General features: G+C 43.9%; 1 protein-coding gene across 1 annotated transcript; it reads left to right on the forward strand.

The window, feature by feature from the left end:
• On the forward strand, positions 1-26,630 carry LOC149445858 (vomeronasal type-2 receptor 26-like). The gene is made up of 3 exons (XM_089653311.1): positions 1-255; positions 22,013-22,136; positions 25,286-26,630. The coding sequence occupies exons 1-3, from the start codon at positions 1-3 to the stop codon at positions 26,176-26,178; spliced, it is 1,272 nt and encodes a 423-aa protein (XP_089509437.1). The 3' UTR covers positions 26,179-26,630.

Consider the following 26,630-nt stretch of genomic DNA (forward strand, 5'->3'; position numbering starts at 1 on the left):
ATGATCTATGCTATCAATGAGATTAACAAGGATCCCGATGTTCTGCCCAATGTCACCCTGGGCTATCATATATTTAGTACTTGTCGTGATGCAAAGAAAACTTTGGGATATGCCATAAAGATATTGTCTGGAGAGAAGGAAGCTGCTAACTATTGCTGTAAGGAACATGGAGAAGTGGCCGGCTTTATTGGTGACAGTAATTTCAATTCAAATTATGCATTGGCCCAGTTACTTAGTCTGTATCGGTATACACAGGTAAGTGATCACTGCAATATACATTGCTCAAAAAAATTAAAGGAACACTTTGAAAACACATCAGATCTCAATGGGGAAAAATATAATCCTGGATATCTATACTGATATGGACTAAATAATGTGTTAAGAATGTAAGAATGCCCCATTGTTTGATGGAAATGAAAATTATGAACCTACAGAAGACTGAATTCAAAGACACCCCAGAAATCAAAGTGAAAAAATGACGAGTCCATTTTGCTGACATTTCATTGCAGCAACTCAGAACGGTCCTCAGTAGTTTGTATGGCTCCACATGCTTGTATGCATGCCTGACAACATCGAGACATGCTCCTAATGATACAACGAATGGTGTCCCGGGATATTTTCTCCCAGATCTGGACCAGGGCATCACTGAGCTCCTGGACAGTCTGCGGTACAACCTGGCGGCGTCGGATGGACCGAAACATGATATCCCAGAGGTGTTCTATTGGATTTAGATCAAGCAAACGTGGGGACCATTCAATGGTATCAATTCCTTCATCCTCCAGGAACTGCCTGCATACTCTCGCCACCTCAGGCTGGATATTGTCTTGCACCAGGAGGAACCCAGGACCCACTGCGTCTGACAATGGGTCCAAGGATTTCATCCTGATATCTAATATCAGTCAGGGTGCCATTGTCTAGCCTGCAGAGGTCTGTGCCTCCCTCCATGGATATGCCTCCCCAGACCATTACTGACCCACCACCAAAACGGTCATGCTGAACCATGTTACAGGCAGCAGATCGTTCTCCACGGCTTATCCAGACCCTTTCACGTCTGTCACATGTGCTCACGGTGAACCTGCTCTCATCTGTGAAAAGCACAGGGCGCCAGTGGTGGACCTGCCAATTCTGGTGTTCATTGGCAAATTCCAATTGAACTCTGTGGTGCTGGGAGTGAGCACATGGCCCACTAGAGGACATTGGGCCCTCAGGCCACCCTCATGAAGTCTGTTTCTGATTGTTTGGTCAGAGACATTGACATCAGTGGCCTGCTGGAGGTCATTTTGTAGGGCTCTGCCAGTGCTAGTTCTGTTCTTGCATAAATGAGCAGATACCGGTCCTGCTGATGGGTTAGGGAACTTCTACGGCCCTGTCCAGCTCTCTTAGAGTAACTGCCTGTCTCCTGGAATCTCCTCCATGCTCCTGAGACTGTGCTGGGAGACACAGCAAACCTTATGGCAATGTCACATATTGATGTGCCATCCTGGAGGAGTTAGACTACTCTGTAGGGTCCAGGTATGGCCTCATGCTACCAGTAGTGACACTGACCCTAACCAAATGCAAAACTATTTCAATGGGCTCCTTTGAGCATTTTACATGTTGGTTGGATACACTATTATCATCCTTGATGTAGTGCTGTTTGAATCTGGGAGACTCATGGTTTTGAGAGTGGCGTTTGTGGTAAGATTTGAAAATCATTCTAATGTAGGAAGGCTTGAGCTTTCATTGTAATTGACTGTCTCTCTTTTTTTTCTTTTGTTCCTCTAAAGTCAGTTTGAATTCTATTTCTTCTGGCAACCTACTTGTCATTACATTGTCCATCTTCCTCCTTTTCTGTAATATACGGTTGAAGGAAATATCGTTTTTTTATACCATACTATCTGAGGTTTCCTCCTGTACTTATCAACAACCTATTATCATGTAGGTCCTCTTAACATTTAGGGGAAAGTGTTCAACCCAAAATTCCGCTGGGGCTTTTGTCATTCTGGGTGGATGTCACTTGACGTCCTCCCGGAATGCTCCTCATATGCTCCCATGCAGCTGTGCTGCAGGTGCAATCTGTCACCAACTGTGTCCATGACAGATCACTGTCCTATCCAGCTGCCAGTACTATGTGATAGCTGTGACCAATCACAGCAGATCACATGACAATTGTAAACCATGAATGTCTTAATTAGGCTGGCTAGCTCACTTGTAGGTCCTCAGTCAGGAGAGTCTTAGTTTAATCTTGAGAATTGAGTAAAACACCTGCAACCAGTGTCCCCAAAAAGAATAAACTCTGAATATAAAACAGTATGAAATCTTGCCTCTTCTGCCGGCTTAGTTGGGGCCCTGAATTGGTGCTCAATGCAAAGTGCTGTCCTTTTAGGTAGTGCGATGAACAGCATTATTCTCTTTTGAGAGACAGACTCATTGGCACAAATCACTTTAGGTAAGGTGAGCTGAGGTGGCTGACAACATTCACTTTAGAATGAGGAGCGGTAGGCTGAAGTTAATATAAGATATGTAGCTGTTGGAAAAAGTCACTCTAGGATATGAAGCAGTAGGCCAGTTTACCTTGAGGTGTGACATGGTTAGCAAAGTCACTTTAAGGGAGTGATTCTATGGGCTTGATGGACTCTAAGATAAGCTTGATAATAACCGCAAAGGAAGCCTCCTTAGATGGCCTGGACAGAAGTGGATGTAGTCACTTGAAACAGACTCTGCCTAGCAGGGAACAAGGGGTTAACTCAGTTCAGCAACCTGCAAGCAGAGTTTTGCAAAAAGAATTTTGAACATACACCGATCAGCCATAACTTTATGACCACTGACAGGTTAAGGAAATAACATTATTTAATTACAGTGGCAACCTGCAAGCAGAGATCACGATGGCAGAATGAAGGATGGCAGTCTGAAACTTGAAGAACCTGAATGGTAGCAAGCTGATTATAACTGAATATGATGATATGTGTGCCAGGAACCCTCTCACCCAATCCTTGTGTGGTGATCAGTAGAGTCAATGGGGGGCAGGTAGTGGGGGCCCCCTTTGATTTAAGATGTGGCTATGATGGAAGCAACTCTCATGCTCCTGCACCTAACAGGTTTCCTAGAGGTGGCCTCTGTCACCTGATGCTCGTCTTGACAGTAATCTCTCCAGTTCCTCCAGCAGCTGTGCTTGCTCTGGTCCAGTCCGGTCCAGTCTGGAACAGCACAGGTCATCACAAACAATCACATGCACCCAAACCTTCCAAAATCTCTCTCCAACTCCCCACTGTCTTCCCAGGCTATGGCAAATAAAATGCTGAATGTTGTCATATTGAGAATAAGGAAAGTTCTGCATTCATAGAAACAACATAAAGTGTTCGAATAATAACATCCCAATAAAATATTTCCCAACATTTCATCTAGATCAATTATCAAGTCACTGACCATCGCCTGAGTGATGGAAAAACCTTTCCAACTTTATTCCGTATGACACCAGATGATGGGGCCCGTTTTACAGCTATTATTAAATTTATCCAGCATTTTGGGTGGAACTGGGTTGGAATAATATCATCAGGGAGTGGCGACGGGGATGATGAGTCCCAAGAACTGAGTAAGATGATGAGACTACATGGGATCTGCACAGATTACATTATTCAACTCACTTCAGATGAAGCCTCTTATATTCAGGAAAGGAGAACTGTTAGTGAATCATCAGCTGAGGTTGTCATAATATGTGGAACTTTTACAGTAAACTTTTTTTATTTAGTTTCTGGTATACGCTCTGTTATAAACAATATCACATTTATTCTCTCACAATCATGGAATAAAGTAAGAAGTATACTTTCCTATGACTGTACACCACTCAACTGCAGCTTCATATTTATATGGCAACCGAAAGGAGCAATAAACTTTAATATTTATGGTGATGGTGCCAACATCTCCGACTGTCTAACTGACCCAATACTGGAAGATATTTGGATTTATGAGTTTCACTGCCTTTCCCCAAACTCACACAAAAATAACTTTTTCAGATCAAAGTATCAAAGTATTTCCGCAAAACCTTGTACAAAGGTAATAGATTTGTCATTCATATTTTCTCGTTATTCAACTATGCCCGCTTGTGTGGTCGTGGCTGTAAATGTTCTGTCCAATGCTCTACACAGAATACACATGAAGAAAAATACATCTGAGCAAAATGGATTACAGCACAGAGTAAGTTGGAGAATACGTGTTTATCTTACTAGGATCCTATATTATAAAATACAAGTAATTACGTAATTTAGGTGAGATGGACAGCTATCTCCACCCTTCCTCTCACTGTCTGGACAATCACTGTCTGGGCAATCACTGTCTGGGCAATCACTGTCTGGGCAATCACTGTCTGGCCAATCACTGTCTGAACAATCACTGTCTGGGCAATCACTGTCTGGGCAATTACTGTCTGAACAATCACTGTCTGGACAATTACTGTCTGAACAATCACTGTCTGGGCAATCACTGTCTGGGCAATCACTGTCTGGGCAATTACTGTCTGGGCAATCACTGTCTGGGCAATCACTGTCTGGGCAATCACTGTCTGGGCAATCACTGTCTGGGCAATCACTGTCTGGGTTTCTCTGTTTTAAAAATTATAAAACAAATGGGCAGCCTTTATAATAGGAGTGTGTGTGTGTGTGGGGGGGGGGGGGGTATAAAGGGAATGTTATTCTTTTATTGATCTTTTAAATGAATTGCTTTATACACGGCATGTTAGGAGTCACATTCAAGTAGTCCAGATTATATATATATTTTATATGCATTATGTACATTTATATTCATTATATTTATTTGTGTAAGTAATAAAATCATTCATAAAGAGATTGGTCAAAAGGTTGTACACATAGACACATATTCCAAGCTGTGCATTGTGCAAATACGTTTCCAGTACTCTTGTATCACCAAATATTAAAAACTTTTTTTTGCGATCTTCTCCACTTCTTCAGGACAGGGTCTATGGAACACCCTGGTATATACAGTATACATCCTTACATAGAATAATCTACAAATATTGATATAACAATTCTATATAGTAACAATCCTGTGCCCTGTCATAGTGTGAAAGGGGTTTTGTGTTACCCAAGGTTCTCATCCATGGAAGTTGAGGGGATCCAAGGCGCTTGTATAATACAGCAGAAACTTCCTCAAAGTTTGATAAAACCCGGTTTGGGCTCTGGAACCCTGAGACTTTCTGGATACTTGGGAGGGATGACATCTCCAATCCTGGGTCCAGTTTTTTCAGACAACCAGCATTCTGATTGTACAGGTGTGCACAGCCCTTTTAGAAAACTGACTGATGGTTGATGGCTCCTCCCTCCCGAGGAGACCGCTGCAAGTTGAGCAGCACGAACATGAACACACAAAGGACATGTACCTATCTGCATGGAATTACACAACAGTTTATTAAAAAAAGTGTCAAAATCAGCTGTGCATGAGTGTGGTGGACTAGAGACAGTATTCATATATTTGTATAGATACAGCACCAGGGAATATGAAAAAGCCTTTCTGCCTTCAAACGGCTGGGGTAGTCCAAATAGTGACTGCAAAGAGACAAACAGGGCACAAGCCTAGTGCATTATCCCAGGGATAGTTTAGCCACCTTCCGCCCACCATATAATGTAATGACGGGCACAAGGTGGTTCTCTGGTTCTGATAGGACGTCATATGACGTCCTTCTATTCTCACCGCGCATGCGTGGCTCAGGAAGTGCACAGCGTGGCGATCGCCGGTGCACTGTGTCCCTCGGACACAGCGGATCACGGAAAGAGCCGAAGATGTCGGCTCGGTCATGTGATCAGCTGTGTCCAATCAAAGCTGATCACATGTAAACATGGAAATGCCGGTTATCAGCATTTCTCTCCTCTCGAGCTGTCACGCTGACAGAGGAGAGGAGAGCCGGTAATCGGCTTTCCGTGGAGGGGACATGTACACTGATCATCAAGGCACTGATGATTAGTGTGGCCCCAGAAGTGCCACCTGTCAGTGTCCATCAGTGCCAGCAGTCAATGCTCATCAGTGCCACGTGCCAGTGCCCATCAATGCCACATATCAGTGCATACCAGTGCACATCAATGCCACATATCAGTGCCCATCTGAGCTGCCTTTCAATGTCACCCATCAGTGCCAGTCAGTGCCACCTATCAATGCCAATCAGTGCCACCGATCAGTGCTGCCAATCAGTGCCACCTATCAGTGCCAGTCAGTGTCGCCTATCAGTGAGCATCAGTGCCACCTATCAATGCCAGTCAGTGTCACCTATCAGTGCCAGTCAGTGCCACCTAACAGTGCCAGTCAGTGCTGCCTAACAGTGCCAGTCAGTACCGCCTATCAGTGCCAGTCAGTGCTCCCTATCAGTGCCATATATCAGTGTCATGTATCAGTGCTGCCTTTCAGTGTCCGTCAGTGATGCCTGTCAATGCCCATCAGTGCCACCTACCAGTGCCTCCTCATCAGTGCCCATCATTGCCAATCACAGCTGATCACATGTAAGCACGGAAATGCCAGTTATCGGCATTTCTCTCCTCTTGAGCTGTCACGCTGACAGAGGAGAGGAGAGGAGAGCCGGTAATCGACTTTCTGCGGAGGGGACATGTACACTGATCATCAGGGCACTGATGATCAGTGTGCCCTGATGATCAGTGTGGCCCCAGAAGTGCCACGTGCCAGTGCCCATCAGTGCCACATCAATGCCACATATCAGTGCCCATCTGAGCTGCCTTTTAATGTCACCCATCAGTAATGCCAATCAGTGCCACCTATCAGTGCTGCCAATCAGTGCCACCTATCAGTGCCAGTCAGTGTCGCCTATCAGTGCGCATCAGTGCCAGTCAGTGTCGCCTAACAGTGCCAGTCAGTGCCGCCTATCAGTGCCAATCAGTACCAGTCAGTGCTGCCTATCAGCGCCGCCTATCAGTGCCATGTATCAGTGTCATGTATCAGTACTGCCTTTCAGTGCCCATCAGTGATGCCTGTCAATGCCCATCAGTGCAACCTACCAGTGCCTCCTCATCAGTGCCCATCAGTGCCACCTATCAGTGTCCATCAGTGCAGCCTATCAGTGCCCATCACTGCAGCCTCATTAGCACACATCAGTGAAGGAGAAAAATCACTTATTTACAATATTGTATGACAAAAACTAAGAAAAAACTTTTTTTTTTCAAAATTTTTAGCGGTTTTTGGTTTGTTTAAGAAAAAATAAAAATCCCAGAGGTGATTATATACCACCAAAAGAAAGCTCTATCTGTCTCAAAAAAATGATAAAAATGTCATATGACTACAGTGTTGCATGACCGCGCAATTGTCATTCAAAGTGTGACAGCACTGAAAGCTGGAAATTGGCCTGGACAGGAAGGGGGTAGAAGTGCCCTGTAGGCGAGGGGTTAATTAAACAAAATGTGTGTGAACAGCATGTCAGGCCACTGCCTTGTGGTACAGTGGTGGGTCAGAACTAGAAGAATCAAATGCCAAAGGGACGCAGTCCATGATCCAAAAACTGTCTTACACATTTTGAGGGTAAACCCTCTACTTCCGAGCCAAATCATTTGTCTCTGAGGATACGGGTTTATCCTTGAAACACATAAGCCGCTATTTGGACCTTGGATGGTGTTCTTTGGCATTTGTTTCTTCTGGTTCTGACTTACCAATGTAGCACGAGGCAGTGGCCTGACTTGCTGTTCACAGACATTGTTGGTGAGTCTGTTTTTATCCTTTTTCATTCATCTATCCTTGGGATAATGCACTAGGCTGGGGTGCTGTTTGTCTCTTTGGAACAGGACAACACAGTTCCAGTTGTCACAGTAGCAGCGTGTGAACACCATTGTGTTCTGTATTGGGAGTCTGAGTTCTAGAGAGCCGTGTAGTCCGAGGTGAGCTCCCTTATAGCCAGGGGCTGTGTTTTTGCTTTTCATTTCTGTGTGGAAGCTGAACCCCTGTTTGGGAATCCTGATGTGAGGAACCTTTACTTTTAAATTGCTTTAAATGAACGTGGGCAAATAAAGCCCTTCAATGGACTTCACTGACTGGACTGAAGATCATGAACTGTTCTACCAAATCCGAGATTTTTTAAATTTAAATCACATTAAACAGAAAATGATGTCTCCAGTCTATGATAACACAAAATCACTTGGATCTACTCCCACTCCTATACACCAGTGCCATCTTAATAGCATCATGGGCCCCTAGGCAAAGTAGTGCACTGGGGCTCCTACTAGCCTATATCAGGTTTCCCTATCACAGTGCCCATATACTGTTCATCAGATGTCCCCATCACAATCTCCCCATACATCAGGTGTCCCCATCACAGTGTCCCCGTACATCAGGTTTCCTCATCACAGTGCCCCATACATCAGGTGTTCCCATACATCCGGTGTCCCCCATCACAGTGTCCCCATACATAAGGTGTCCCCCACCACAGTGTCCCCACAAAGCCGGGATCCCTCTCCACAGGGGTCCCCTTACAGCAGGTGCTCCCCATCATAGTATCCTCATACATCAGATGTCCCCATACATCAAAGTTATGCCTTCCCCCCTTCACTGTTGAACTCACAGCCATCTGCAATGAAGACAGTTCCTCCTTACTCTCCCACACTGAGACTGAGATGAGTTCTCAGTCTCAGTGCCCATTTTCTGCTACCCATGCAGGAGGGAGATGAAAGCTGAATCCTCTCTCCAGCAGAAACCAGATGTTGCTCCTTGTTCAGTTACTCCTGACAAATTAGAGCGGCATGAGTGACCAAATCGCCAGTGCACCCCCCCCCAATACAGCATCTTCCCACCCCTGTTTGTCTTGGGCCTGATCATGGGCCCCCCATGCACCTGGGGTTCCAGGGCAGTGCCCAGGTGTGCCCCTTCATTAAGACAGCCCTGTCCTACACCTCTTTCTATGGTTACACCTTCACACACATATCCTTGATTATGAATTTGCAGTTTTTTGATCTTGCTTCATTAGTGGCCCATGGTGCACCTGGAAAAGGGTGGCCTGCTCTGATGAACCACATTTGTTTTCATCATGAAGATGGCTGGGTGTGTGTAGGACGAGATGGCACCAGGACACAGTAAGGGAAGAAGACAAGCCAGTAGAAGCAGGGTGATGCCCCAGATTGTTTTCTTGCCATACTGCATCCTGTTCTACTGTTTTGCCAGGAATGTTCTGTTGGGAAACCTTGGGTCATGCCATTCATGTGAATGTTACATGACACATACCACCTACCTAAACATTGTTGTTGACCAAGTACACCCCTTCATGGAAATTATGTTCCCTGATGGCAGCTGCCTCTTTGTCAGGGCAGGGCTGTGGAACGGACAGGTAGGCCTAGTGGCAGGGTAACGCACTGACTGGCGACAACCACCACCAACAGACCGAAGTCCCTCAGGGCGCGGAGTCTAAGTCCCAGGCTGCCCTTCACCAGGGCCCCTGATGGTGGGGATGGACTTGACGCAGCCAGGAACCAGGTCGCGGCCCCCGAGACCCCCCGGCTGCGGTAATGGCCGCCGCCAATGGCGTGTAGCTGGTGAGAATGACAATAGCGTAGTCAGGCAAGCCGGGTCAACAACAACGGGACAAAACGGTACAGAACAGTAGACAGAGAATAACAGGTCACGGGCCTGGTTCAGCAACGGAAGGTCAGATCGAAGTAAAAAGCAGAGAATGGTCTTAGTCACAAGCCGAGTCAAATACCAGAAGAGTCACGAGAGTATACACAGAGCTGTAGCAAGACAAAGACACAAGACACAAGTGCAAAGAGCATGTGCGGATCACAGGCTTATATGTACTCAGCCACACCCCTCTGGGGGATGGACCTCAGAGACCTGAAGGCATAAAAGATTCCCACCATGCTCAGCAAAAATCCAAGATGGATGCCAGCACATGGAGTAACATAACCTCTGGGAAAAGGTAGGACCTTGACACTCTTTCAGCAATATAATTTGCCCTGCCATACTGCAAACATTCTTCAAAAAAGAGTTTTCTTCTGCAGCTACTACAGACTATTGATATTGACTCTAGTTGCAAAAAACAACAGGGATATAAAAAGAAATCCAATGGGTTCCAACTGAGATTAACCCGAGTGTAGAGCTATTTGTCATATGAATGGTGGAGGAGATCAAGAATATGGCCTTAGGATCTATACAAAACCTTACCTTACTTACCTACAAAACCTTCAGACAAAGAAGGTAACAGTGTGGCAATAATTATTTAGCCATACATAATGATGGGTTTGAAAATTCTTAACCCTTTCTATGCCCTGACATGGGGGGGGGGGATTTTGCACACACTCACAGCAGCTGCAAGTGTTCCCAACAGAAGATGGAAGTGTTCTGGAGGCCAGGCAACCACACAATCACTTTCAAACACCCCCAGTAACAGCCGCCTAAAAAACAATAAAAAAAAAATTGGAAAGAATGAAAGTTACACCAAAGAACTTAAAATAACCCCTTCAAAATTCTGAGTCCCCCAACCCCCGCACATATGCATGTATGAACGTAATTGCATGCATTAGGAAATCCTATGAAGGAAAACATTGATTGTGCTACACATTTTACATATCACCGTACATGCTGGAGGGAGACCAAAAATTCTGGCACTAGAGCTCCTAGAGAACTCTGAACCGATGACCTGTAAAGCTTTGCCCATCCACTTGCCCTCCAGAAGATTTACCCCCCTTCATGGCCAGGCCATTTTTTTTTTTTGCTTTACGGTGCTGCATTACCCTAACTGAAAATTGTGCGGTCATGCAACACTGTACATTCCCCCTTTTTCCCCACAAATAGAGCTTTCTTTTTCCTTTATGAACAACATTGCATGATCGTGCAATTGTCAGTTAAAGTACCGCAGCGCCTTATTTCAAAAAATGGCTTGGTCAGGTGGGGGGGGGGGGGTAAATCCTCTGGAGGGCAAGTGGTTAAGGTTTGACATGCTGGTTATATATTTGGTCTTTTATATTTTATAAAAAATTGGTAAATACATTGTGTCTGTGTGCCCTAACTATATCTCTAGTGTAGTTTGCACTGAAATTTTGTTTTTCCTAAACTGGTGCACCAATCTTGTGTGACATAAAAAATTGGGAGTTTTATATAATCTTTAGGATTAAATGATTTTTTAATCATTGCAAAAAATACAAAAAATGGCTCTGAAAAAAATGGCTATGAACAGTTCATAATAATCAATTTCAATCACTCCATATGAAACTTTTTCGGTCCTCTGCTTACCTCTCTTGAAGCAAAAATATAAATAGAATAGACAGAAAAATGTACATTTTTTGAGTCTACTAAATATATACATACAGAGTTGTGCAATCTGAATATAAAATGAATGATTGATGATTCTCTGGATTATTAGGACAGGAGATTCTTTTCATATCAGAGGAGACATTGCAGGAGAACCAAAAGTGAAGAATAAGTGATTCTCCTGGTTCATTCATTGATAGAAAGACCGCCGAGTCACTTGGATGGAGCTCTCTCACTGTTTTGTGTTTTGTTAAGAAATTCCAGAACTCTTCTATCTGTATATAGTAATCTGTGAATTTTTGTCTTCCATGAAAAGCTGCATAAATATGTGAGAAAAGTTCACTTCATGGACCTAGCAGAAGGTAAGGTCTACTTCAACGAGAGAAGAGAAATTCCAACCGATCTTCTGTTACACTACTTGACTGTGAATAATAGAGTCTTTTATTATGCCATAGTTTCCATTATGGAAGGCCCAGATTATGTGCCTGAAAGGTTTCCAAATCTGAGTATGTCCTGGTTGTGGAAAAATGGCAAAGTAAGAAATGACTTGATTGTTTTCTGTTTATATATGTAGCTCTACCTCCTCAGGGGCCGCTTGATAACGCTTGTCCCCAGTGGTTGCCCTGACCTTGCAAGTCTTCCAACACTTCTTTGACCAAGCCCCGGTGTGTGGGGCGAAACATGTCAGGGGGCCTGGATGGAGCAGCACTGGCTGATGCCACACTCATCCACATATTCATGGCCTGGGTCAATGAGCGGTATTTCTTCCATTCACTGATGATGTTTCTACACCCCTGAATGGTGCATAGGCCTCTGCTGCCTTCACTGCAACCAGCAGGGACATCCTTGTCTCGGCCTAGAATGGCACTGCAAGTTATACCTATACCTCCTGACATCTGACACTCTGGGTTCAGACATTTTTCAATAGTATAGAACCGTATTTTTCAACCATTTTCCAGTCAGGGCACCCTTGAAAAGAAATTTTAGTCTTGAGGCCTCCCAGTCTAAGGCTTGGTTCCCATTACTGCTGTCAGTAATACGTGCAAAATTGTGCATGTTCCTGACACGCAGACACACACACTGCTCTTTAGCAGATGCACAGGGGTGCCATTCATTCTTAATAGTACCCCCACATATTGGAAAATGCCATGTGTTTTTGGTGCAGTCACACAATACCAAAACATTGAATTATTAATATAGGTGCACCCAATACAAATATCCAACCCTCTATAACCGTATTATACTTGTAGATCAAGATAGTCAAATGCTCTGTCCAAAAAAGTACCATATACAGTACTATAATTTATACAAAGAGGGAGGAGAAGACGATCACCGATGAGCTCTACACGTTTCGCGGTCCAAGCAGCTTCATCAGGAGAAGTACAGATCAGAATCTATTACAATCTATAAAACAATATACAGTAAGTATATACACAATGACAAAATATAACAACATAGATACAAATACACATCACATCTTCTCTTTACCACTTCATTTTCTTACCCAAGATGCATGTGGGTATTCAGGCATAACTATCAGCCCAAGACCCCACAGTGAGGGAGAGACATCCCCAGAACCATGTGCCACCCCCAAAGCGAGACCACTGGAGCATACTAGGACAGAAGGGGCCACCACCCCACCAGCCTCCAACATTTTCAATGTATCCTACATGGTTGTATAAATATATAGTATGCAGTAATATACTATGATAAGTACATCCCTAATTATAACACAAATACTATGTAATACCACTTGCACCCAGTCTCTGGAGTTAATTGCCAACAATGTCTACACCAAATTCATTTGTAATATCCCCTTAATCAACCCAAATGTAATTGCTGACTGTTAGCAACTGACCATATACATTATCTATAATAAATTACAAGCAATGGGGACCCCCATGGTTATTTAACCTCCCAGTTCAAGTGAGGGTAGCAGTTTCAAGTTTTTTGTTTTACACATAGGTCATGCAAGAAGTATAAGTCACGTGGATACGGAACTTGGAGACTAGCCAATGTAATACTTGTTATGGGATACATATTATATGTGATTGTCTTTCTTTTTATTTATATTCTGGGTGCATGGGGTGTTCAGCAAAATGCCTGGCTTTAATCCACCAGTGTAGGGGCTTCTTGGTGCTGTGTACTGTCTCCTGCTTGGTGGGCCAATCGGGCACCCAACGCTTGGGCTGGTTCATTTATCCACCCCTCTGTTTGGTTTACTGGCATTTGGGAGTTGTGTTCGGCATAGGTGTCCTATTTCCTACGAAGGAAGTGACAACACTGGTTCCTTTTGATGATGCTGGTGGGTGGACTTCTGTGGGAGTATATATTGGCCAATCCTGGGCTTCATTTCCTCTGTTTTTGACTATGTTGCATGTCCCTGATGGTGGTAGTGGTGGTTGAAAATCTTCCTAATTTGCAAAGGGATTAACAGTCTATTCTACATGGTATGTATACATTGTTTCATTTTGTATGTATATCTTAGTACTTGTCCCTAGGATTTGATAGTTATCATATATTTTTTATATTAGATTAGGGATCAAGTTATTATTGTATTGCTGGACTTTTGACATTTAGCTAAAACCATGGGCATCCCCATTGCGAGCCTTAGATAATTATATTGCTTGTAATTTATTACAGATTATGTACACTGATCAAAAAATTAAAGGAACTCTTTGAAAACACATCAGATCTCAATGGGGAAAAATATCATCCTGGATATCTATACTGATATGGATGGGGTAATGTGTTAGGAACGTAAGGATGCCCCATCATTTGATGGAAATGAAAATGATCGACCTACAGAGGACTGAAATTAAAAACACCCCAAAAATCAAAGTGAAAAAATGATGCAGCAGGCGAGTCCATTTTGCTGACATTTCATTGCAGCAACTAAAAATGGCCCTCAGTAGTTTGTATGGCCCCCATGTGCTTGTATACATGCCTGACAACGTCGGGGCATGCTCCTAATGAGACAATGGATGGTGTCTTGGGGTATTTTCTCCAAGATTTGGACCAGGGAATAACTGAGCTCCTGGACAGTCTGAGGTACAACCTGGTAGCACCGGATGGACCAAAACATGATATCCAAGAGGTGGTTTATTGGATTTAGATCACGCATGCGTGCGGGCCATTCAATGGTGTAAATTCTTTCATCCTCCAGGAACTGCCTGCACACTCTCCCCTCATGAGGCCGGGCATTGTCGTGCACCAGGAGGAACCCAGGACCCACTGCACCAGGAGGAACCCAGAACCCACTGCACCAGGAGGAACCCAGGACTCACTACACCAGGAGGAACCCAGGACCCACTGCACCAGGAGGAACCCAGAACCCACTGCACCAGGAGGAACCCAGGACTCACTACACCAGGAGGAACCCAGGACCCACTGCACCAGGAGGAACCCAGGACCCACTGCACAAGGAGGAACCCAGGACCCACTGCACCAGGAGGAACCCAGGGCCCACTGCACCAGGAGGAACCCAGGACCCACTGCACCAGCGTAGTCTAGCCTGTAGAGGTCTGTGTGTCCCTTCATAGATATGCCTCCCCAGACCATCACTGACCCACCACCAAAACAGTCATGCTGAATGATGTTACAGGCATCAGAATGCTCTTCATGGCTTCTCCAGACCCTTTCACGTCTGTCACATGTGCTCAGGGTGAACCTGCTCTCATCTGTGAAAAGCACAGGGCGCCAGTGGTGGACCTGCCAATTCTGGTGTTCAATGGCAAATGCCAATTGAACTCTGTGGTGCTGGGAGTGAGCACATGGCCCACTAGAGGACATTGGGCCCTCAGGCCACCCTCATGAAGTCTTTTTCAGATTGTTTTGTCAGAGACATTGACATCAGTGGCCTGCTGGAGGTCATTTTGTAGGGCTGTGCCAGTGCGCGTTCTGTTCTTGCACAATGGAGCAGATACTGGTCCTGTTGATGGGTTAAGGACCTTCTACGGCCCTGTCCAGCTCTCCTAGAGTAACTGCCTGTCTCCTGGAATCTCCCCCATGCTCTTGAGACTGTGCTGGGAGACACAGCAAACCTTCTGACAATGGCACGTATTGATGTGCCATCCTGGAGGAGTTGGACTGCCTGTGCAACTTCTGTAGGGTCCAGGTATTATCTCATGCTACCAGTAGTGACACTGACCCTAGCCAAAAACAAAACTAGTGAAAAACAGTCAGAAAAGATGAGTAAGGACAAAAATGTCAGTGACCTCCACCTGTAAACCCATTTCTGTTTTGGGGGTCGTCTCATTATTGCCCATCTAGTGCGCCTGTTGTTAATTTCATTAACACAAAAGCACTGAAACTGATTAACGACCCCCTCTGCTACTTACCTGACCAGATCAATATCCGAGGAGTTTCATTGACTTGATGCTAGACTCTGATTAAAAAGTGTTCTTTTAATTTTTTTGAGCAGTGTATATTGGTCAGTTGCTAATGGGCAGTAATGGAATTTGGGTTATTTAAGGGGATATTACCAATGAATTTGGTGTATACTGGATACTGCTGATAATGAACTCCAGAGATTGGGTGCAAATGGTATTACATAGTATTTGTGTTATAATTAGGGATGTACTTATTGTATATTAATAATCTGTCTGTAATAAGCTCACCTCTTTCCATGACCTTTTTGTCTCCCACTCCCTTAACCTGCTATCAATTACAGAAACCTGGTTTCAAGCATCAGATTCTGCTTCTCCTGCAGCACTTTCCTATGGAGGCCTTCTCTGGACCCACTCACCCAGACCCTGTGGTCGCAAAGGTGGTGGAGTTGGTTTGCTTCTATCCCCACTGAGCACCTTTCCAAGTTCTCTATAACCCTCCCTCTCTATCCTTCTCTTTTTTTGAGACTCACTGCATTCGGCTATTTCTCTGAGGATTGCAGTGATCTACTGGTCTCCTGGACCGGTGTCTCGCTTTCTTGATGACTTCTCTGCCTGGCTACATTACTTTCTCTCCTCTGAAATACCCACTATCATTCTTGGAGATTTTAACATCCCCATTAATGTGAACAACCCAGCTACATCCCAACTCTTCAACCTAACCTCATCTTTTGCCTTAACACAATGGACACAGTCCTCCACTCACACTGATGGGAATACATTAGACCTTGTTTTCTCTCATCTTTGCACTCCCTACAACCTCACAAACACCCCCTTTCCTCTCTCTGATCACAATATCATCACCTTCACAGTGTCCTCATCTTCAAACACTTACCCTCCAAGCAGCAAACAATTACCCGCAGAAACCTTCACAACTTTAACCCTTATCTTTTCCACTCTGCAACTGAACGCCTCTATGCAGACGGAATCTCTCCCCGGTCCTGCCCTGACCTGGCCACTGCTGTCTACAACAGTTTGCTTTCATCCACACTAGACTCAGTTGCTCCTCTAACTACACAAAGTATCAGGCCCCGACCATTACAACAGTGGCAGTCTGACGACAACAGAAATCTTAAGAGACAGACGTGCTCTAGAGCGATTGTGGAGTAAAATCAAATCTCAGCAAGCATTCATCCTATATAAATCTGCTTTCTTAACATATAATTCCTCCCTCCATGCTGCTAAACAGGTCTACTTTGTCACACTTATTAATACCTTGTCATCCAGTCCTCGTCGTCTCTTCTCTACTTTTAACTCTCTACTTTCTCCACCTCCACCCAGTAACTCACTCACTGCTTACGACATTGCAACTCATTTCACAAACAAGATTGATGTAATTTGTAGGGGCATCTCCACTGCACAGACATCCATCCCACTTAGCATACCTCATACTAAACCTCCCTCAACACTTTCCTCTTTTGACCTCGCTACTACTGAAGAGGTCACTAAAGTTTTCTCAGAAGCCCATCTCATCACCTGCCCCCTGGATCCTGTCCCCTCGCGACTACTATGGTCACCCTCTTCTTCTATCCTATGCTCCCTCACTCACATCTTCAATCTCTCCTTCTCTAATTGGACCTTCTCCACCCCTCTAAAGCAAGCACACATCACTCCCATACTTAAAACATCCTCCCTGGACCCCACCAACCTGAACATCTTAAGACCCATCTCCCTGCTTCCGTTTACCACTAAACTCTTAGAACGCTTAGTCTACAATCACCTGAGCTCCTACCTCACTGACAACAACCTTCTTGACGCTCACTAAACTCCACTGAAACTGCCCTACTAAAACTTTCTAATGATTTACTAACTGATAAAACCAATGGCCACTACTCTGTACTCATCCCAACCAATGGCCACTACTCTGTACTCTTACTACTTGACCTCACTGTGGCTTTTGAAACTGTTGACCATCCCCTCCTCCTCAAAAAACTCCACTCTCTTGGCCCCTGAGACTCTGCTCTGGTTCTCCTAACCTACTAAGTGACATATCAGCATGGATGTCTCTCCACTTCCTCAAACTCAATCTTTCTAAAACTGAGCCCATACTATTCCCTCCAGTCCATGGCCCTTCCCCTGACTTCTCCATCAAGATCAATAATACAACCATCAGTCCCTCCCCTCATGCCAGGGTACTAGGTGTAATCCTAGACTCCAATCTGTCCTTTCAGCCGCAAATCTAATCACTGTCCAAATCTTGTAGACTTCACCTCCGCAACATCTCCAAGATACGGCCGTTCTTAATCTATAAAACTACTAAGCAACTTATTCCCTCCCTGGTTATCTCTTGCCTTTGTAACTCCCTCCTCATTGGCTGACCTCATCGCAGGCTAACCCCTCTTCAGTCTATCATGAATGCTGCTACCAGACTCATCCACCTTTACAGCCGTTCCATATCTAACACCCCTCTCTGCCAATCCCTCCACTTGCTTCCAATTGCCCAATGAATAAAATTCAGAACATTAACAATCGCATATAAAACCATTTATAACTCTGCCCCAAATTACATCACCAATCTTGTCTCCAAATATCACCCAAACCATCCTCTCTGCTCCTCCAATGACCTCCTGCTCTCTAGCTCCCTTGTCTCTTCCTCCCATGCTTTTCTCCAGGACCACTCCAGAGCCTCCCCCATCCTCTTGAACTCTCTACCCCAATCTATCAGACTATTGCCTACTCTGCCCACTTTTGGATGATCTATGAAAACCTATCTCTTCAGGGAATCCTATCCTGCCTTCACCTAATAATGGAATCTTCTATTCCTTCTACCAGTCCATCCCCCACAGTTATTACCTTTTGTACCACCAGCTACTTCCTCTTAGATTCTAAGCTCCAAGGTGCAGGGCCCTCCTAACCCTCTTGTATTGAACTGTATTGTTGCTGTATTGTCTCCCTTTATTTTGTAAAGCGCTGAGCAAACTGTTGGCGCCATAAATCCTGTATAATGATAATAATTATAATATATTGCTGCATACTATATATTTATACCATTGCAAATGTTGGAAGCTGGTGGGGTGGTGGCCCAGTCTGTCCTAGTATGCTTCAATGGTTTCACTTTGGGGGTGGCGCATGGTTGGGGATGTCTCTTCCTCACTGGGGGGTCTTGGGCTGATGGTTATGCCTGGATAGCCACATGCCTCTTGGGTAAGAAAAAGAAGTGGTAAGTGGTATCTATGTTGTTATATTTTTTCATTTTGTTTTGTTTGTTTTGTGTTTTTCGTTTTATAGATTCTGATCTGTACTGCTCCTGATAAATCAGCTTGGACCGCGAAATGCGTAGAGCTCATCAGTGACCCTCTTCTCCCCCCTTTTTGTATAAAATCTATTAATAAGTACTGTATATGGTCCTTTCTTGGACAGAACATTTGACTATCTTGATCTACAAGTATAATACGGTTATAGAGGGATGAATATTTGTTTTGAGTGCACCTATAATAATGATTCAGAATATTTTTTCCTTTTTAAATGTGTTTTATGTATATTATTTATTGTGTAAAAATAAAAAATTTTATGTTGATACATAGTTGTCATTAATTGATACCTGAGCCTTAAAAGCTGAAATGTTTTGGTATTCTGTGATTGTAACTACTAGGCTGTGGCACCTTTTACACCACCCGTGTTTTGAATTTACATGTTTTTGGTGCAGCGTGACTTAAAAAATGGGTCAGGGACTTCTGTCCCTGAATGTATGAGGGTGGGCTATCCCATTTAAATGAACAGGCTTCCCTACACACAACATGCAAGAGCTTGTTCACATGCAAAGTTGGGGAATAGTAAAGTCATGGGGTTGAGCTGTGTTTTTACTACCCCCAACTGCTCTATCTTTAGCTGCGGAGGTCATACACATGCTGTGGCCCTGGAAAGATGTATGCCCCAAGGTGAATGGGGCCATGCTATAACCGCCCTGCAGTGCTGCTGCATTTAGGGGCATAAAATGGGCATTGAGGAGGCAACATAGTGCCTCTTCGCCACCTGTCAAATTCTTCTGAAAAACAATCTGAACATGGATCGCTTTTCAGAGGAGTGGCAGTTCTTTCTGCCATTGTGATCAAGCCCAGAAAAAGCAGTTCTGATTGTACAGGATTAAAAGTATTGTACACACACACACACATATATATATATAGTTGTGTTCAAAATAATAGCAGTGTGTTGAAAAAAGTGAATAAAGCTGAAAATCCTTCTAATAGCTTTTATTTCCATCCACACAAATGCATTGGGAACACGACACATTCTATTCAAAATCACAACATGAACAAAAAATACATCAAATTTGTGTTGTTCCTCTAAAAAAATTGAAGAAACGTGAACATTAGACTGTTCAAAAAAACGCAGTGTTTGTATTCTTCTTTACAAACTCAAACATTCACTATATAAACTGAGAAATGTTTGAAGATTTTGCTTTCCTTTGAATGACTTCATGAATATTTGGTTGTAGTCGCACTGTTTCTGAGAACTGCTGTACATCTGTGTTGCATGGAGTCACCCAACTTCTGGCCCCTGTGATCAGGTATTCCAGCCCAGGATGATTGGACGACATTCCACAGTTCTTCTCTATTTCTTGGTTTTGCCTCAGAAATGGCATTTTTGATGTCACCCCACAAGTTTTCTATTGGATGAAGATCCGGGGATTGGGCTGGCCACTCCATAACGTCCATCTTGTTGGTCTGGAACCAAGATGTTGCATGTTTACTGGTGTGTTTGGGGTCGTTGTCTTGTTGGAACACCCATTTCAAGGGCATTTCCTCTTCAGCATAAGGCAGCATGACCTCTTCAAGTATTCAGATGTATTCAAACTGATCCATGATCCCTGGTATGCGATAAATAGGCCCAACACCGTAGTATGAGAAACATCCCCATATCATGATGCTTGCACCACCATGCTTCACTGTCTTCACAGTGTACTGTGGCTTGAATTCAGTGTTTGGGGGTCATCTGACAAACTGTCTCCGCCCACTAGACCCAAAAAGAACAATCTTACTTCCATCAGTCCACAAAATGTTGCCCCATTTCTCTTTAGGCCAGTCAATGTGCTCTTTGGCAGATTGTAACCTCTTCAGCACACGTCTTTTTTTCAACAGTGGGACTTTGCGGGGGCTTCTTGCAGATAGCTTGGCTTCACATAGGCGTCTTCTAATTGTAACAGTCCTCACAGGGAACGTCACACCTTCTTTCATCTTCCTGGAGCTGATTGTTGGGTCAGTCCGCGTCATTTTGGCTATTCTTCTATCCATTCGAATTAGTTAACATACAGAGAGATTAGGGTATGACCTTGCTCAGATTCTGCGAATCCCATCCTGTTATTTCAGCTATAACATTGGGCAGGCAAGTTTTTCTGTTTACTCCTAGCCACCTTTGAAATATTGGTGGTTTTACAGATTGCGCCTTTCCAGCTGGTGGATTCAGACCCCTTTATGACTTGGCAGTAGCAGGTTCCCAGCCAACATTTCTTTATCTGTAAGACCATCCCTAACAACCACCATCATGAGGAAGGCAAGGTTTCTACAGCACTGGACCATGGGATCAGCTGAAGATTCTACATGACTACAGGAACATGATCCAGCAAGTATAGACAGGAATGTTATGTATATATATAGTTCATGGCCAACTGAGTAACTATGAACAGTGATGGGTACAGGACAGGACACACTGTTGGAGCTGATTGTGCTGCCCTCCATTTGGATGGCTGGTGATGGTGACAGCCAGTCACCTCCATATCCTGCTCCCCTCAATACCCTCTTTGGATGAGTTGTTCTATGAACAACCGGTCCTCTTCAGGCATTTAAGAGGCTAGACAAAGGTTAGGCAAAACAATGCCATGCAGCATTGGAGCTTGTTCCTAGGAGATAGGAGCCACACTGGGGAAGAGCTTTTGTCAGCTCTGCAGGGGCAGGCCCAAGGGTGGTTACTCTCATGACATCTTGTGCCCAGAAAAGTTGTGTTACAATGTTGTTTCATACCCCAGAGCCAGTAAAAGGACCGGGGCTATTTTTTCAATGGGAGCACGAGGAACGCAGTTTCGGCACCTCCAGCACTAAATGTATATAATGTCAAAGGGTGCTGGGCTGTGTTTGAGGGTCTATTGATGCTGGCTGCTGGGGTATCTATTGTTGCAGGGCAGGGTCAATTGTGGGAGAGATCTTCTGTTGAGGGAAGGGTCTATTGTTGCTGGGTGCTGGAAAAATCTATTAATGAACCCCCTCAAATTCATGAAAACACCGAACTATTACCCCTGAATGGATCTCAAACCTGCAGATTTGATCTTGAACCCATGGTTGGGGCAAACCTGATCCTCTGCTATTTGTAACGCTTAGTTTGTATATCCTCATGAGATATGATGGAATGTCACAATATACTGTAATAATAATAATAACTATCATCATATGAATAATAATATCTGATTTCAGATGCCGGTATCTCGATGCTCAGATCCCTGTTTGCCTGGCAGCAGAAAAAAGTTTGGATCTTCAATTCATAAATGCTGCTATGAGTGCATCCCATGTCCAGAAGGAGAGATATCCAACATTTCTGGTAGAGTTTGTATTTGTTACTAAGTCACTGTTGGACTGGGCAGAAGTTATCCCTGTAGTTAAAGCGTATGTCAGGGATAAAATATATGAAGTATATTATTTTTGGCCTGGTCAGAAGTAACCTCAGTACTTAAAGTGTTTGTCAGAGAAAAACATATGAAGTATGTACCTGCAAAGTGTGCAATTCCCTCATGTTTTATATCTGTAAAGCCACTGCAAGTACAGAAAGATACCTGTTGGTCCTGCTAGAAATGTAATTAGCTCCTAATACTGTTGTAGGCTTACAACACACAGGGGTTTGTGAATTGAAATGGTGTCAGCCCTGCCTAGTTGTATTTTGCTATTGTTACTTCTACTAATACTACTACATACAAGAAAAAATTACTCCCTTGGGACTTTAATGCATCTAATAAAACATCACCACATATATATTGATTCAAAATTCTATCTATCTATCTATCTATCTATCTATCTATCTATCTATCTATCTATTATCTATCTATCTATCTATCTATCTATCTATCTATCTATCTATCTATTATCTATCCATTCAGTCGTATCCAACCCTTGGCGATTGCATGGACCGTCACTCATAAGCAACTTTTTGCCATGAATTCTCTTAGCAATTATTTTTACAGGATAGGTTGCCAGGTCTTTCCCCAACTCCTACCATGCAGGAGATCCTACATGGCCAGGGATGAAACTAGGACAATTTAGGCAGGAGCCAATTAACCTACCAGCATGTCTTTGGAGTGTGGGAGGAAACCGGAGTACCCGGAGGAAACCCACGCAAGCACAGGGAGAACATGCAAACTCCACGCAGGAGGTGCCATGGTCGGGAATCAACCCCATGACCCATTTACTGCATGGCAGATGTGCTAACCACTAAGCCACTGTGGCGCCCAATTCAAAATTATAGATACTTTATTATACAAAAATTTGTAAAAAATTATTTATTACATACTGAAATCATAATAATGTAAATTAATAGGCATCCGCTGTAGTGAAGGAGTGTGAAGCCTCTGGATGGATGGTGGTCATCGGAATGTGGCGGTGGTGGTGCTGGTGGCTTCTAGCATGTCCTCATAGTTCCTGGATTCCCTCAGGTGAAATGTCACTTCCAGTCACGTGATGGTGGGGGTTGGCACGCATTCAGAGCATGCATGCTCCCTCCTCATTGCCCGGAACTAGGAGGACTTGCTGGAAGCCACCAGCACCATTGCCAGATACTGGTGACCACCATCCATCTAGAGGCTACTTACGCTTTGTAAGTGGCCTGTATTACTACACTTTTTATACATTAAAAATCTTTCATACTAGAGGGTGCCGCCTCTTTCTTCCTGATCTTCCACAGAGCCTCTCTACCTTGTTATTGGCCGGCTGCCTCCACTCCATGGTGCATCAGAATTACCAATAGGACTCTAAGGAAATTTTGTTTCTGTATTTATTACAGTATAGTGTTCATGATTTATTTTCCCTAATTCCATCAACATTGATTATATGCTTACACATACTATTGTATGCCACATCTACCTCCTTACTCCTGTCTTGGAGTGCATCAAATATCCTCAACAACGAGACAACCCCCAAAACAGGCATGGTTTTACAGGCGGAGACCACTGACATTTTTTCCCTACTGATCTTTTCTGATGGTTTTTCTCTAGTTTTGCATTTGGCTAGGATCAGTGTCACTACTGGTAGCATGAGACGATTCTTGAACCCTACATGGTTGCACAGGCAGTCCAACTCCTCCAGGATGGCACATCAATCCGTGACATTGCCAGAAGGTTTGCTGTGTCACCCAGCATAGTCTCAAGAACATGGAGGAGATTCCAGGAGACAGGCATTTCCTTTAGGAGAGCTGGACAGGGCTGTAGAAAGGTCCTTAATCCATCAGCAGGACCGGTATCTGCTCCTTTGTGCAAGGAGAAACAGGACGAGCACTGCCAGAGCCCTACAAACTGACCTCCAGCAGGCCACTGGTGTAAATGTCTCTGACCAAACAATTAAAAACAGACTTCATGAGGGTGCCCGACGTCCTCTAGTGGGCCCTGTGCCCAGTAACATAGAACTCGATTGGCATTTTCCATTGAACACCAGAATTGGCAGGTCTGCCACTGGTGCCCTGTGTTTTTCACAGATGAGAGCAGGTTCACCCTGAGCACATGTGACAGACGTGAAAGTGTCTAGAGAAGCCATGGAGAACATTATGCCACTTGTAACATGGTTCAGCATGACCATTTTGGTGGTGTGTCAGTGATGGTCTGGAGGCATATCCCATGGAGGGAAGCAAAGACCTCTACAGGCTAGACGATGGCAATCTGACCCATTGGACCCATTGTCAGACTCTACACTGGTGAAGTGGGTTCTGGGTTCCTCCTGGTGCACAACAATGCCCGGCCTCATGTGTCAAGAGTATGCAGGCAGTTCCTGGAAGATGAAGGAATTGAATGGCCCCCATGCTTGCATGACCTAAATACAATAGAACACCTCTGAGATTTCATGTTTCGGTCCATCCGACACCGCCAGGTTGCACCTCAGTATGTCCAGGAGCTTGGTGATGCCCTGGTCCAGATCTGGGAAGAAATACCCCAGGACACCATCAGTGGTCTCATTAGGAGCATGCCCCAACATTGTCAGGCAGGCATACAAGCACGTGGGGCAATACAAACTACTGAGGACCATTTTGAGTTGCTGACACAAAGTCCATCCAATTCAACCAACAGAAAAAAAATAAATAAATCAAAATGATCAACAGGTGTTTTTTTTGCACTTGTACAGATATAACAAATGTTTCCAGTTGTGTATTTAACAGACCAAAAGGGTAGCAAATATGTTCATTATCAGGGTTTTCTGACAATTTAAACTGAAACTCCCAATTATCACATTTCTGCCTATAACACAATTCTTGTGCATTCCACTTTTATTCTTTTCACCCTTTTTTGTGTCCTTATGAAACCAACATTTTTTTTAGCACTTCCCATTAGGCACACTCAATATCTATCTATCTATCTATCTATCTATCTATCTATCTATCTATCTATCTATCTATCTATCTATCTATCTATCTCCTAAATTAATTAATATATTTAATTTGTTTTCTAAGCTCTGACCCCGATGCTCATTGTGTTTGTATTGTTCTTCCCGCAGACAGTGAAAACTGCATGAAATGTCCCGATGATGAATGGCCAAATGAGAAGAAGGATTGGTGTCTTCCAAGAGTGGTGGAATTTCTCTCCTACACTGATGACACCATTGTTGCGGTATTTTCATCCGTCTCCATCCTCTGTTGTCTTCTGGCTGGTTTAATATTGGGGATATTTATACATTACCGGGACACCCCCATTGTTAAAGCCAATAACCGGAACCTGAGCTATCTTCTCCTGGTCTCCATCATGCTGAGCTTCCTCTGTGTCTTCTTGTTCCTCGGCCATCCAGTAGATGTAACCTGCATGCTGCGTGTCACCTCTTTTGGTGTCATCTTCTCAGTTGCCGTCTCTTCTCTACTTGCCAAAAGTATCATGGTGTGTATTGCTTTTAACACTACCAAACCTGGGAGTCCCTGGAGGAAATGGATGGGAGCCAAACTGCCCAATTTTATCATTTGTGTCTTCTCACTGGTCCAAGTCCTAATCTGTGTCCTTTGGTTGTCTATTTCTCCCCCCTTCCAGGATCGAGACACTCACTCTTACCAGGAGAAGATCATCATTCAGTGTAATGAGGGTTCAGTTATCGGCTTCTACTCAGTCCTTGGATATATGGGGCTTCTGGCAGCTGTGAGCTTCATTATAGCTTTTATAGCCAGGACATTACCGGACAGTTTTAATGAGGCCAAGTACATCACCTTCAGCATGCTGGTGTTCTGCAGTGTCTGGATTGCCATGATCCCGGCCTATCTGAGCACCAGAGGGAAATACATGGTGGCTGTGGAGGTCTTTGCTATAATGGCATCAAGTTCTGGACTTCTTGGCTGTATATTTTTACCAAAATGTTACATAATTCTGTTCAGACCTGACCTGAATACAAAAACAGTTATCCACTGATATGTGAGGAGCAACACTGGGTTACCAGTCGTTATGGCATTATCTCTATTATTGTTCATTTTAGTATTTTGCTAGTGTATTGAGAATGAACACTGTTAGATATAAACATTTAATACTTCCCTGGAACAAAGTAAAATGGTGGACAGTGAGAGTAATTTTTGCTCTGGACACCATTGGTATCAAATACTTTGGGTTTGTTAGAAACCTTGTCCCTTGCTGGGTGTAGTGGTTCCTCCCACCAGCCATTACATCACTACAGAACAATGTAGTCACTTAGTGAGGAGGAACCACAGTTACCAGAGGGGGGAACGTATCCAAAACATCCTAAAGTGTCAGATACCAGAGACACCCATCACTCTTCAAGAGAGGGAAAATTTCACTCACCACCTTCCAAAAAGATAAATATTATACATGTTCTTTCATAAGCTGACTTTAATGTAGTTTAGTTTGGT

This window comes from Staurois parvus, unplaced genomic scaffold (assembly GCF_062004578.1).
Source record: "Staurois parvus isolate SC_StPar_1 unplaced genomic scaffold, SC_StPar_1.0 ptg000706l, whole genome shotgun sequence".
Classification (NCBI taxonomy): domain Eukaryota; kingdom Metazoa; phylum Chordata; class Amphibia; order Anura; family Ranidae; genus Staurois; species Staurois parvus.